This window comes from Parambassis ranga, chromosome 15 (genome assembly GCF_900634625.1).
Source record: "Parambassis ranga chromosome 15, fParRan2.1, whole genome shotgun sequence".
Classification (NCBI taxonomy): domain Eukaryota; kingdom Metazoa; phylum Chordata; class Actinopteri; family Ambassidae; genus Parambassis; species Parambassis ranga.
The window spans coordinates 3,119,555-3,133,964 of record NC_041035.1 but is presented as its reverse complement, the minus strand read 5'-3'; the positions used below and the strand labels follow the sequence as shown (position 1 = coordinate 3,133,964).

Below are 14,410 nucleotides of genomic sequence, written 5' to 3'. Positions count from 1 at the left end.
AAGCAGATTTATTGAAAAGATTCAGTGTCTCTAATATCAAATTTTTTTCAAATCAAATCAATTTCTGAGGTCAGGTTCAGTTTTGTTATTTATTTTAAATAGTTTGTATGGTAAGTTTTTGTAAAGTGCAAATCGGCTCAGAATAAACCCACAAAGAATCTTAATGATAATGTCCTGATACAGTGGCGTCTAAGACAGATACAAAGCAAAGGAGCCATTGTTACCTACAATAGCAAGAAGAGGAGCCTCATTAAATTCACTGCAGCACACTGAGCGGCACAAACACAAAAAATCAGCTATCAAAGAGCCACATTCATAAGGGCGGCGGCGAAATGAGTTCGAGGAGAGAATGTGCTGTTTCTTCTTGCCATCTGAGGTCCCATTCATTCACGCCATGCAGCAAGAGAGACCCCCACCCCACAGACACACACTCCCCGGCTGACTGCATCCACTTGGCTGTCAGCCGAGACACACAGTGCAGCACAGAGAAACAGCCTGACAACAGCTGCAGCCACTACACACAAGCCTGTCCTCACACACCGTGACACACAGAAACCTGAGCAAACACTGTCTACAATGACTGTGGTTTGCAGAATGAGTGCTAACATATTTTCAAAAATAACAGTTTGCAGATGCTTAATCTAACACTTTTTCTAACATATTTTCACATTTAAATTCTGATGTTACTGTGCCCGACTCGCAAAACAAATTCACATCCCTGCAGGTTACTTATCTGCTTCTTTGGGAAGCCAGAGGCTAGTTTTATGGAATTACTGAAAGGATTTTTCTTGCCAGACATAGTTATTAAATATTCATTTTTTCAGGGTTGATAAGATTTTTAGGGCTTCACATCAGAGGGTTTGTATTATTATGGACATTTTATTTTACTTTTAAATGACTGTTCAAGCACCAACAGAATGGATTTTTAGGGACCATTTGCAAACTTAAAACCTAAAAGTAAAAGCTTACAATGATTATCAACATATAGACTGTGTATACACAGTCAACACATGTTGGTAACTCAAACTGCACATGTGATGTGGAAAATTACTGTGATTATGCCAACTACAAAATGCTGCACAAAACAACTTCAGGTCTGTGTTTCAGTTAGGGGATATCTTCCCTCATACATAACTTTCTACCTATATAAAAAAAATCTCTCTAAATGTGTCTTTTTTTCATGTCATCACATCTATGATGCAGTGTGGAGGTAAACGTCTTTACATGATTTTTACTTAAAAGGTTTTTGCTAATTAGTGCTGTCTGAGTCTCACTGAGCAAGGGGGAGACACAGTCTTCAACATCAGTCTTTGTTGCTATTGTTTACATTTTACATATTGTCTATGACTGAAGTGCTACATGTCATGTCCCACTGCATGCACAGGCTACCACTGTGATAATGACGAATACTGTGATGACTGTCATGAAGTCACTGCTTTTGAGCAAAAATCTGTTTTTAGAAATGCACAAAAATGACAGAATGAATTGGCTGATATCAGCTGCATGATAACATTTCAGCATTGTCCCAAGGTGAACATTGATAGGCAGGTAAGTTCACACTAATACTTATCCCTATATAGAATAAAATGATGTCATCATGTCAGGTAAGTGTTGAAGATGGACAGGTACGTCTGCTGTGTGGTCGAAAGCTAGTAATGGAGTTTCCATTTGCAATAGCAGCTCAGTGTCACTCATGTGAGGAGTCGCCAAATCACATTCTTTTATTAATAATGATTATTTTAATTGCACTGAAGGACTGGAGGCTCTCAGCAATTGGGTGTAAAAATATGAGCAAATTGCTGCCTGCAAATAGCCTACAGGAGTACCATAATATCAGAAAACCCCCACATTGTATTTAAGAGGCAGAATGAACAGGAGTTTTGCTAACTATATACACAGTTATTTGAGTTTAATTTGAGGAAACTACACCTACAGTAAGTATCAATATGTCCCAAGATTTCTTGTTTTCATTCTTTGTGAACTACAGCATAAAGAACACACTGACTAGTCAGGCAGAGGATTGACAATCAACCTCATGACACTACGTCAACTGCTAAGTCGGTCAATCGCTGTCAATCACAAAATCAGCAGTGGGTTAATATAACCACCCCATCAAGTGTGAGAGCAAAGCAATGATTACTACAGATGAAATGATTGAAAATGATTGGACTGATGAATAAAATGATTCAAGTTTCTCCAGTCCACTCAGGCTGCTTAGTGAGCTGTGACTGATGAAGCCATCCTGTGTGTGGACTGCTCCACACTCACACTGAGCTCAATCAGGCAGCGGGGTGTCTGCCTAAGCAGGCTTTAAAACATATGCTAGTAAGACTGAAGAGTATTTGACCACTGCAAGGATTTTCTTATATTGCACAGCAATACGTTCCTGCCATCTTATCACCTGAGAAAGGCAGGCCACATTTGTGCATGAGTTAAAGCTTGCTCCTCCTGGTCTGGCACTTACTGGAGCAGGACAATCCAGAACACGCTTGGGTGGAGCTCAGACCGGACAAACAAGCAGCAATAAGAAACGCTAACTGTATGAGATGACCCTTATCCAGGTCAAACACAGTGACAGCAGAATACAGAGAACGTCCTTCTCTACATGTCCTCCCCAGCAACAGCCAGGCACGATGGGATTTTTAATCCAGCTAGTGTATTCTTGGTCTGCCCTGCTCTTTCTTTGCACTTTGACTTGCCCTGAATAACTCCCCTGGTGGGCATCTAGCAGGCGCCCTGATTAAACCACCTGAATAGCTCCCTTCCGAGATGGATTTTGAGCCTTTACTTTTTTTTAAGCTTTCTTGCGTCCTGGTACAGGTAGGCACAGTCATAACAACTCTGTTAACAGGACAATTTACAAAGCTATCTTGAATAATATTTTTATAAGTTTGGAGGCTTGGAGTTAGTTAGCCCAGCAGGATCATGACAATTTGCGAACTGGGAGATATAAAATGGCCGATGAAGATCTGCAGGGCAAGGATACACAACACACAATTGCAAAATGATAGCTACAAACAATAACAAGCATTGAAATTCAAATAAGACATGGCTACTGCATCTGCACTGATCCCGTTGGTCTTATGAGCAGCAAAAATAAGGCAAATGTATCTGTCTACATTTATCAATAGTTTTTCATTGAATTGCCTCTTTTAATGCACTGATTGTTGACTGTACAGCCACACACAAGCAAAGCTGCATGACATAGAATAGATAAACTACAGCGGCATTCCAGATGTTTGGTCAAACTCAAATATAAGAATTTGGAAATTATGTGAGAAAAGTCCAGCTTGCACAGGTGAGAGCTTGTTAGGTTTCGCATGTTTTACCTGCAAGTAAGACAACAAGAGGTGGAAGAAGTGGTGCCTATATTGTTAATGATTTTCTTTCAGTACTACAAACTACAAACAGGATACAGGATTACTTGCAGTCTTGAGAGATTTGTGCCTTTCCTGCAGTAATGTTGCTGCCTTTCTAACACTACTGTGCAATCTGTTCGAGGGATTGAAAGGGAACTGCTTTGAATCTGATACTTGCTCTATATTACTATAATCTGACCTGAGTCCTTTTCTGTGCTGGAAGAAATTCCACCTGTTCAGAGGGCACAAGAGTTTGATTCATGATTAGCAACTGGACTTTTAACCCTTTGAACCCCAAGCAGTTTTGGGCTACACTGTGGAGTGCAGAATTGTTTTACAGATTCATGTTAGTACCAGACTGTTAGTACACTGTTTCTGATAAACCAGTGGTGCATTCAAGTAGCACTGGAAAGTTTAAACTTTGTTTCTTTTTACCGAGGATACGCCATTTTTTTTCTAGGGTTACATCATTCATTCCTTCTGCCAACCAATCTTCAAACGTCCTTCACATTTCCCCATGAAAGTGGCTAGACATGGTGTAACAGCAGTCAAACAGATGTAGACCCAAATCGAGCTTTGTTCATTACAACAAAGAAACAAAGACTTTTATGTGAAACAATGAAGAGAGATTTCTGACAGAAAAACAGAGCGAGGCAGGCTCCTGAAGAGGTCACACTGAGGAAATGCCTAAAAACTCTCTGCTGAACAATGGCTTTCCTTCCTGCCTGTCTGTAATGGAAAAAACTGATAACAACAAAAGCTCCACTCCAATGCTGCCTGATTACTGAGGACAATTCCTTTAACCCAGACTAGACTAAAATAGATCACTATTGTGTTGACATCCGCATTGACATGTCATTATCTGCAGTCATTTTCAACACATCTGGATTAACATGATTTTTTGTCCAGTGTATGTCTGATTGTATCACACCCTTCCATGTTTCAGATTGGATTCTGCAGCCATGCTTTTCTTGGGGTGTGTGCATATTTAAACAGCCTATGAATTATTTAAGAGAGGAAGAATTTACAGCTCAGCAGTGCAGCTTCACATTTTAAGGATACTTTAGCAGAATGGAATGTAGGACGTGCTTTATGAAATATAACATACTTTTAGGTCTTATGCAATTCACTGGAAAATGAAGTTTTTCCTCCCAAAGAGTCTGTTTCTTCTCTCATCTACATGTCCCGCCAAGCTAAACAAGAGCTAACTGTCAGGACAGAGCAGACACGTAGGCTAGGTCAAGTGGAGCAAGTACAAGGAAACAACAGGCATCTGTATACTGACATACTGATTCTGAAACTGATCGAGTGCTCAGCTCCATGGCACATGTGTGAAAACTGGGCCCTGAAAATGTCAATGTGTGTGCATGCCTTCATTATAATCTGGCCAAAACAAATCACATATTTTTCAAAAGCTCCACGTTTCACCAACTGCTACAGTTAAAACAACTGTTGTAAGTACAAGACAGCAAATACACCATGTTTACATGCACGTCAGGATGACATCTACACACATCATTAGTAACCAGGTAGGCTATAGACAGGGCTTACCTATCAGTATACAGGTTTCTGATCATTTGCACAAAGCTCTGTCACTGTGTTTTGTTCCTGCAGAGAATGCACCAAAGCCTGAATAAAGTGACCCAGCAGTTAGCTAGTTAAAGAACAAGGTGACAAAGGTTTTCCATTTGCATTGGAAAGTACGTGGGTACACTATCAACAACGGTTTATGTGGTAGAAAGTTTGAACTGAAACTGAAACCTAAATCAATTGCCCACTTCTGAAAGATTTAGTGAACTGAGCATTTTTATTCTGTATAAATCACATGGTTTATAAAATGTATCTGTGAAATTTTATAGCGGTGGCAAAAGGAACATACCACTTTGACCAAAAAGCAAACACTGCTGATTTACATACTTGACATACCAGAGCAACATATGAAAGCAATTACCATCCGAAAGAGGCTCAACACATTGTTTTTGAAGTCCTCCTGCCTTTGGTGTGTGTTCGTAATGAGAGAGTGTCTAAGAGTCAGTGGGAGGAAAACATTACCCAACGCAAAAGAAAAAATGTGCTTAAGTGTCACAATACTGACTTCCTAACAATGTTTTGTTTTCCAAATGAGTACTATTTCCTCCCGCTCTCCCAGCTCCTATCTGATGGCCAGTGAGGAGCACCTCCCCCATCCGGTACCTCCCGCTACAGCACGGATCACCACCTCCTCCTCCACATGGCTCATGTCAGAGACGTGACACAATCCTGAAAAACACCTCCTGCTCTCATTCTCATTACAGCATTCTAACCCATGACTTCTAATTTTGGGAGTGGGATGCTGCAGTTTGTTTTGGTCAGGTGGGGGTAGGGATTGGGTCACACCATACTGCTTTTTATATGAAGTGGTGCAACACTGGTGAAAATGGTTTTGAAACAAGAGGTTCCAAAAAGCCACTCAAAGCTGGGCAGATTTTTTGGACATACTGCAACGCGGGTGAGCAAACAATTGACACTCTTGGTTCCATTTGTCTATAATAGACAAACCAAACTCATGCAAGCATTTGTACAACAAGTTTGTTTGTGGTAAGAGGTAAAAATATGTTTTCATAGGGGGCATATCAACATGCTGTTTGACCCCCTACACATACAGCCTGGGAATGCTGTCTTGGACTAGTTGAAGCTTTTGTAGCATCTTGCTTGTAACGCCTAGTCTGAACTAGCGGAAATCTGTTGCTACCAAGCCAACCATTCACAGAGCTTGTGGTCTGTGCCGCCTTGACGCAAAGTTACAATTTTTTGGAGGTGTCAGGCAAAAACATAGGGCTCCGCGTTGTCGCAGAGGGCTACATGGGGGTACATGGGGGTTGATTTAATGCAGAAATATAAAGCATTAAGAAGAGATTAAAACTACTACAGTAAAACTTAATGTCCATTCATTCACACTCCGTGAAAGAGATTCAGACCTGTAACATTGCCTGATCTAGAGATTACCATTTTACAGCAAATCAGATAAACCCAGACACATGTTACAGCCAGATGTGAACAGAGTCTCCACGGTGTTAAATCCCCCTACCCCCACAATCCAAACCCTGTCTGTCACCCCTCTTCTTCACCAAGGCACTTTTCAGACAGACGTCAACAACATGCAATAGCCACTTCATTTGCTGAGCACAGGTATGTAAATTAAGTGCCTTTTGGGTTTCAGCTCATTCAGCTTCTGCTCTCTTAGTTACAACTGAACTTGGTTTGCTGCAGCAGAGACTTTTCAAAGGAAAAAATGAGACTGATGGAACTTTATGATGAAAAATGAAACCCATGCTGTCACAGTGCAGTACTGTACTATGCTGTAATTATGGGACACACAAATAGACCTGTGACATTTTAAAGAATGCATTTCAAACCTGCTGGTTTTGGAACTCTGAGTGTAAATAAAATTACAGCATTAAAATCTGTGCTTCCCCTCACCTGTAAAGCTCTTTGAACAGTCAGCGTTTCCACATCACATAAGTCTGTCAAATATAAGTCTCAGAAAACAGCAGTAACTCTTTTAAACTCACACTAATCCAAAGCAGCACACTTCTGTAACTAAAGGATTGAAGCTGCTCATGTCCACAAAGAACTGTATCCCGCCAAGAAGTGTATCACTTCCACATGTGGAACATGTCCAAGTATGCAGACACCAACCAGCTAGCCACCTATAGCATGCACAGAGCGCCGTGCACCTTAGACCACAACAGGCTCATTTGTATCCTGAAGGGCATACTCCTCTCTCTGGTAGCTAAAGCAACACACATTACACATTTTAACATCATGTTTAGGAGCCAGACAACCCCCACTGCTCCTTAAACTCACACTGGAAACATCTGGCCCACAGCTAGGATACTACTACTTCTATACTTCTATATTACTGTTACAGAGAAAACTCACAGCATTGTGGCATTAAGTGTTCAGTAGAATGGTTGTTTATGAATGGAAGTATGCCAATCTACCTTTTCAAAATAAGTAAGACAAAGCAATTTGTGGCCAAAGATTAGGAAGAGTGCATTTTCCTTCCTTAAGTTTTAGCAGAGCTGTATTTGAGGGTGTGTAAAAAGATTGCCGATATGCCTGAAGCTGACCTGCACATGCGGGAACACTTCATTAGAAATGACTACTCCTGGTGTTAAGAAACGTCTTTTATGGTCGAGGTTATCAGCTGAGTGGTGCTCCAGCTGACAACAATTTGCCATGGTAGCACCCTGAACTGCACTATAGCGCAGAGAACACATCAATAAACTGTCACGACCTCAGCAATGACTCCTGCTTTTCCTGAGCTCCCTGTTTGTGTGGGTGTTGCACTCAGCAGCTTCATCTCATCTGTGCAGCAGCAGTTAAACCAGCATTCTCCTTCACCTTTCACTGAATCATGATGTGGTTCTAAGATTGAACCTTTTCTAGGCATCACTCCTATAACTCCTCTTTGGATTATTCTGTTATTAATAATCCAATCCATCATTCTCAATTCTATACTACACCAGCCATCAACTCACCCTTAGTAGTGAAAACCACTGCCTCATCAAAAAAGCAATTCAAAGAGAAGCAGCCTTTGATCACACAATTGAAAAGTTTATGAGGACATCAATACCTAAAATACTGTCCTTTTGGATTTACAGTCTGAATGTGTTAATCCTCTACACTAGCAAATGCCTGTCTGGAAAAGTTCACTGTGGAGCAAGATGTTTGACAGAACAGTGAGGCTTATTCATGGTCCTTATAGGCTGTTTTTTTGTGTTTAATGGCCCAATGAATGAGGTGGTTGTGGGCACACCAACAGCTACCATTAAGGTCCTCGAGGTCCAGACCTCAGCATTGTTTCTGAGGAGGTATTACTCCAGTAAAGTGAGCTGCCATCTAAAAAAGCTTGGTCAAGACAGATGATGCAAGAATTACAGTACGGGTGCCCAGGGCAGCCAAAAAGGTCCACATTTATCTAATTATTTATCTGCTTGATTTGCACTTTGCACAATGTATGAAGTACAGTTCCTTTATATTATTACCTTATCTTAAAAAGCTAAGATTTCAGATCCTACTGCACTTTTAATTGTAAAGTTTTCAAAGAAAAAAAAAATCTTTTAGAGGAACTCTTATGTAGAAACTTTCAGTGGATTGCTGTTCCTGATCACTACAATCATGGTTATAATAAAATGCAATTTGCATATTCAATATTTAATTTTAGGAACTTTACTTTTTGGACCTCTGTAGTTGTGAAAATTGCTACAGCCATGTGAGGTATGAAATAATTCAGAAATCAGTGCTGAATCTAGAACAGGGCTGGGGCGAGATCGCTGCAGCATTCAGCACGGCTAACCGACCTCTGGAATCTGACCCATGAAAAGGAAGACCCTTACAATTTATCAAACAATCCTCTTAAAGTACAGGTTGCCATGTTACCTACAGATTCAGACAAAACACTGTAGTTACTGTGTCTGTAAATACCATGGAGGTTTAACTTCTCTGGGGGAAAAAGTGCTAGTTGAGCAATTTTTTGTTAGCTGACCAATCAGAGGAGGAGCAGCAGGTCTCATCACACAGCAACACAGACATGGAGAAAGCACTGGGGAAGAAATGTGTGTTTGAATCAATGCAAAGCAAAGAGACATTTCACGGTCATTCAGTTTATGACTCTTTCAGTTTTATGGTAGGGAATCCCCTGAACAACATGTATGCTCTCCTTGTGCTGAACACAGAGCTCTTTTATCCTCTATGTGCTGCAGGGTAACTGTAACATAAACACACATTAGGGCAATGACTGTCCAAGTAAATGAAATTAGACACAAACTCTGCCGCACTGCATAGAGAGACAAACAGAAAATGTGTTAATTATGATGCAACTCTACACAATGTCTTCAGCATCCAGACAAAGCATCCCACTTTGTGACATCTGGCTCTGAGTTTTGTGTTTTTACAGTGATTGCGCATCATCCTCCTGTAAATTAATGCAGTTCGGCTTCACTGCAGGAAAGATCAGCAGAGTGATGCTGCATTCCTGACGCATGGGAGAAATCACGCTCGGTGAAATTACATCAAGACTAACACAGCAAAGCAAACACTGCACTACACCAGCAAGAATAAATCATACGTAATTTGCTTCACCCATAAAGTGGAATGAATAAACCCTGACAACCAGCTAATAACATCCAGATAACAGCACGGACAGGTTACAGTACCCATAGCAGCCAACAGCAAAATTCTTTCTCTCAAAACTGCCGTTCAACAACACAACACGCCTCATTTAGTTTTTGAAGTCACACAAAGTCCCTGCAGGGCATCACTGGGGTGCAGCCTCAATCAGCTGCATTACATAACTCTGGAGAGCTGCCAAGCCCCCAGAAAGGCTGCTCCCTGCACCTCTGGTGGGAAATTAAGCTAAAGTCCAGTGAATAGCCACATTAAACAGTGCATAGCAGCAAAGCACATGATGTCAGACTATTTAGCAGGAGTCATCAAAATGAACGTGGCATCACCTGGCTACCTTTGAGCCTTCAGCTGGAAATTATGTAAAACAATCTGCAGCATTTTACGGTGGAGGTTCCTCCTGACAGCGCAGCGTGTACCTGATGAAGACGATGCAGGTTTACTTAAAGACGTGTCGGTGGACATTAGTGACACCGGAAGCTCCATCGGGGCTGGTGATGACGAAGACTGCGTTACCTGAGGACATGGTGCAGACTTATTCTGCTGCATTGAGTCACAACTCCGGTGGGACGAGTCACGTGACCAAACTCTGCACCGTTAGAACTGTATCTGTTCTCCAGCGGACCGTGCACGGCCGACACGCCACCCCCAGGAGGCAAACACACACCACAGTGATAAACTTTTAATAAGTGCCATGTTGTGGAGAAGGAGAGGAGCTCTGCGCCGCGCAGGCCCGTAGGCGAGGTCCTGGACACTGCGGGTGCCCTTGGAAAGCCCAGTAAGGGCTTCGTGGCTGATTCAGCCTCCACGTACGGCAGTGGATGTGTCGCAACGACTGTTTCATTACACAGAATTCAGTCGTATTGCACGAACAGTGCGCAGCAAGCCTCCACTTTAAACCCCAACCTCTGAAATCTCAGTCCCGTGCACGTGCACGCGTCCCGCAGAAGACCACACCGAGGACAGACTGCGCACGTGCGCCGCGTTAATTGCTCTCAGACGTGACGCTAAAAACTACAAAAAGCCCGTTTAAAGATGGAGCGTTCGCTAACTCACCTGTTATCATCTTCTCCGCCGCCGCGTCCTTCTCGCTCATCATTTCCCGCAGTTTCACCTCCTCCCGAGCCTTCTCTCCGATGCAGCTACACCAAGCAATCTTCCTGGTTTACCGTCAACACCGAGCCAAAGAAGAAAAACATCAACAAAAACTAGCCCGGCGCTGCAAACTCGGCGTCAGCCGCACACTTCAAGCCGGTCGCCGCTTCCCGTTTTATGAAGAGCGCGTTAAAATCACATGAAAAGGGGGTCAGGGGTCCGGGGCTGCGTTTTTCGGAGTAGGACGGGGGCAGCGAGCTTCAGCAGAGAGGATGTTGGACCCCAGACTTCACTGCCGCCGCTCTGCCTGCCCCTCCCATCACAGTCACGGCTGTCCGGGCCAGGAATGCTGCCGCTGCCCGGTCTGCTGCAGCCCTCACAGGGATGCTGTGCCTCAAGAAGCGCGCACGTACACGTCAAGGACATGATCAATCATAACATCTATGATGTTTGTAAACACTTACCCGACCACCCACTCATCTGTTTACTGATTAAGTGAAATTAAAGCCATTATTCCTCCTTAATATTGAAATGAATGACTGGTTTATGCCACATGTTAGATGAGTCATTTTAAACATACAGAATCAAACAAAATAACATCTGGACCAGAGACTGCATCTCAGGGTCTACACACAACACAGCACTTTGAACTTTGACTCCCTTGTTTACACATATATACAATGAATGAAATAGTTGGTGCTATATTTTAACAAATGACATCTGACTACCTCTAATATCTGATCATCTTTATATTATCTTTATGTGGTAGCTTGGCAGCTCAGTCATGTGATGTATTGAACCTCTGAGCAGAGGATTGTGGGTAAAAATAGTCCGAAAAGTACGCTGCCTTGCATACTACTAAACATCCTGGTACTCTCCACTCTCTTTCTAACATACTAAACAGTGCATATATGAAAAGCAGTCATAGTTTTATTTAAAAAAACTGTCTCACTTCATATTTTTTGTACATCCTTGGATGCAAGACTTGAAATTGACAAATGGTCCAAGCTCCACATGTGGTGGGAAAATGGGCCATAGCCATGTTACATAGGCATTGCTACAATCCATATAAGAAGTAAACACCCCCCATGTGATGTTTCCCCCTTTGTTGCTTGTATGCATGAAATCATGGTCAGTGTCATATTTGACAAGAAAAAAAAGCTTCTTTCATGTGAGTGAAGTAATGTGAATTACTTGAAGATGTAAAATATTGGCAGAAACATTCACCCCATGTTAAGTGACCTAATTCAACAGAGGTCCAGCTACTAGATGCCAGTAGTGCCACAATAAGTAAAATAAAGATCACCTGAGTGCAGCTGATGTGTATCAAGTGATTGTAGCATATAAACACACCTGGACACCGAGTTAAATAAATCCATCATTATGCAGTATGGCACGTTTCTAAATCTGCCAAGAGCTGGCTGACCTCACAAACTGAGTGACAGGGTGAGAATAAGATGGTGAGGGAGTCCACCGAAACCTATGACTGCTCTGAAGGAGTTAAAAGCTTCAGTGGCTCAGATGAAAGAAACTGTACATACTGTTGCCAGTTAAAGCTGTATGTTGAAAAGAACGTCATAATGAATGATTGTATATAGCTATTAAGAGGGCCTGTTATATTGTTTTTGTGAATAAATAATGTAAATACATGTTCAACACACAGAAAACACAAAATTCATGTCAAAACCTCAACTATCAATGCAGCGCATTAATAATTTTATTTATCATAACATAACATATGGGCTACTGGACGGTTTCTCATGGGACAGGTGAAATTTAGGCTAAAAACAGGACACACCAGGTTTATAACTAAATATGTGATAACATGTCACATTTTTAATGTATTGTAACTTATGTTTGAAAAGCCCATCAATGTCAGGTGTGATTGTTCAGCCAAGAAAAGTTTGGGAAAATTTCAAGTTTGAGTTTAGGTGAACAGTCAATCATCTATTCAACAACTGACATAAAATGATGTCTGTTTCATAGTGATTTGAATAAATTACATGGATGTCATGGATGAATGGACTGAACACCCTGGAGCTGCTAAACTTCCCCAAAACTCACTGTGTGCCAAGAGGTTAGTGTCAGTTCAACATGTATTCAGGAAAATAAAAAACTTACAGATCAGCTGTGCTGAAAGCTGCTGTCATTCCACTTCGAGGGGAAACCCAAATGACACAATTTACCTCCAGATCCTTAAAAGTGGAGTGTCTCCTCTTCAAATCAATGACACATTATGGCACCAAATGTCTGTGAAGATACCGTTACTGCTTTTAAGTAATTGGAGCTGTCAAAAGTCTAAGAGCAGTTTGACTATCAGTGTTTTCATCTGATGTACAGATGAATCAGCAAACAGTGAACGTGCAGACATTTCAGGTTGCTTCAGTTGCACCAGTGAGTCAGCAAGTCTGACCTCGCATTTTGAAGCAAACATTCAAGTATCTACTGAGATAGAGTGATTCAGTGATCCAGGACTACTCACTTATTTTTTAATTATTAAATATAACCTATAGGTCCTCACATTTGAATGCCACAATATACCCAAAACCTACATAATCCTGTTTTGGCTTGTTGGCATGACAACAAATCTGGTCTTGCAGCTAATATAATCAGGCTGTATAAAGGCTGGTGAGTCAAAAAATAAAGGGGGATGGATGAGGGGGGGGGTCTCTCCTGATGTGATATTTTATGACTGAAAAGATGAACTTATCTAAAAGTAAATCTTGAGTGTCTATCAGAAAAATGGTGCCTGAGACAACAGACCATGTGTTTTCGTCATGCCAAAGAAGTCAAACTTTAACACCCAGAATGCACTGCGCTCATTACCTTATTACCTTGTTGTCCTTAAAAAGAGACAGCTCACAGCATTTAAGTGAGGCCACCAGCAGATGAACTGGGACATCGTCTGTGACACTATTAATAAAATAAAATGTCTTTTCACATAGGACCATTCCTGTTAGGTAAATATTATTGCAAATATCACCCTGGTTTCACCTATATTTTACTGGTGAGCACCGACTTTTTATTATCAGTGACTGTATGCTTTTTTGCTGCCTATTCAGATTAACATTAGTTTAGGTCAGTAACAGGCTTTTCTAAGAGCTTGTGTTTTTTAAAAAAAGGAGTGGGTTGGGAGGTATTCTACCCTACATGATAAGAATGATTAATAATTCATAAATACTAACACACCACAAGTATTACCTTCTGTATTGAAAGTAGTGATTTGTGCACTGCTCACATTATTGCAGTTCTCCTCAGTCTGTCTCCTCATGGATGGTGTTGTCCCTGGTGGTTAAATACTGTAAGTAGAAAAAAGGCTGTCTTAACACGAGTTCATGAAAACACACACACACACACTGCTTATACCATGTTAGCATAGTCCTGTACAATATAAACATGGCTAACCCTGGAGCTCTCCCTATATTCCTATGTGGATGTTTTATTAGACTGAGTCATGCAACCACTGAGTAAAAACAATCATTCAAAAAACATCTGACCCATCATAATGCAGAAAAAGCATTTGGCTCTGGGGCAATTATAGTTTATTTACTAATACTTTAAGGAGCAGTCAGTGAGCAGATGTATCACTGGTAAATTGACTAGTTTGTGAAATACAGTTCAGAAAAGGTAATAAATAATGATAATATTCCTGTTTTAAACTTAAATCAAAGACAGCATGTCCATTAATCATCATGTTTCTCATGTAAATACAAACATACATACAGTATAAAGCATTCTTCTCTTTCATTGCATCGTAACAAATTAAAGGCAACGTACCTATATATTAA

At 41.2% G+C, this 14,410-nt stretch overlaps 1 protein-coding gene across 6 annotated transcripts in view; it reads right to left on the bottom strand.

Moving 5' to 3' along the window:
* The window catches only part of hspa12a (heat shock protein 12A), a 39,556-nt gene extending 28,645 nt beyond the window's left edge, over positions 1-10,911 (bottom strand). For 3 of the 6 annotated variants that reach the window (XR_003671826.1, XM_028423518.1, XM_028423523.1), the window contains exon 1: positions 9,947-10,052. Coding sequence is in view for 4 of the 6 variants with exons in the window: in XM_028423518.1 (XP_028279319.1) it covers positions 9,947-10,013 (67 nt within the window). In the remaining 2 variants the exon portion in view is untranslated. Of the gene's footprint in view, positions 1-5,285; positions 5,375-9,946; positions 10,053-10,583 lie in introns of those variants that run through there. The other 3 variants (XM_028423519.1, XM_028423521.1, XM_028423522.1) reach the window with 3 other exon arrangements.
* Between the last annotated feature and the right edge of the window lie 3,499 nt (positions 10,912-14,410).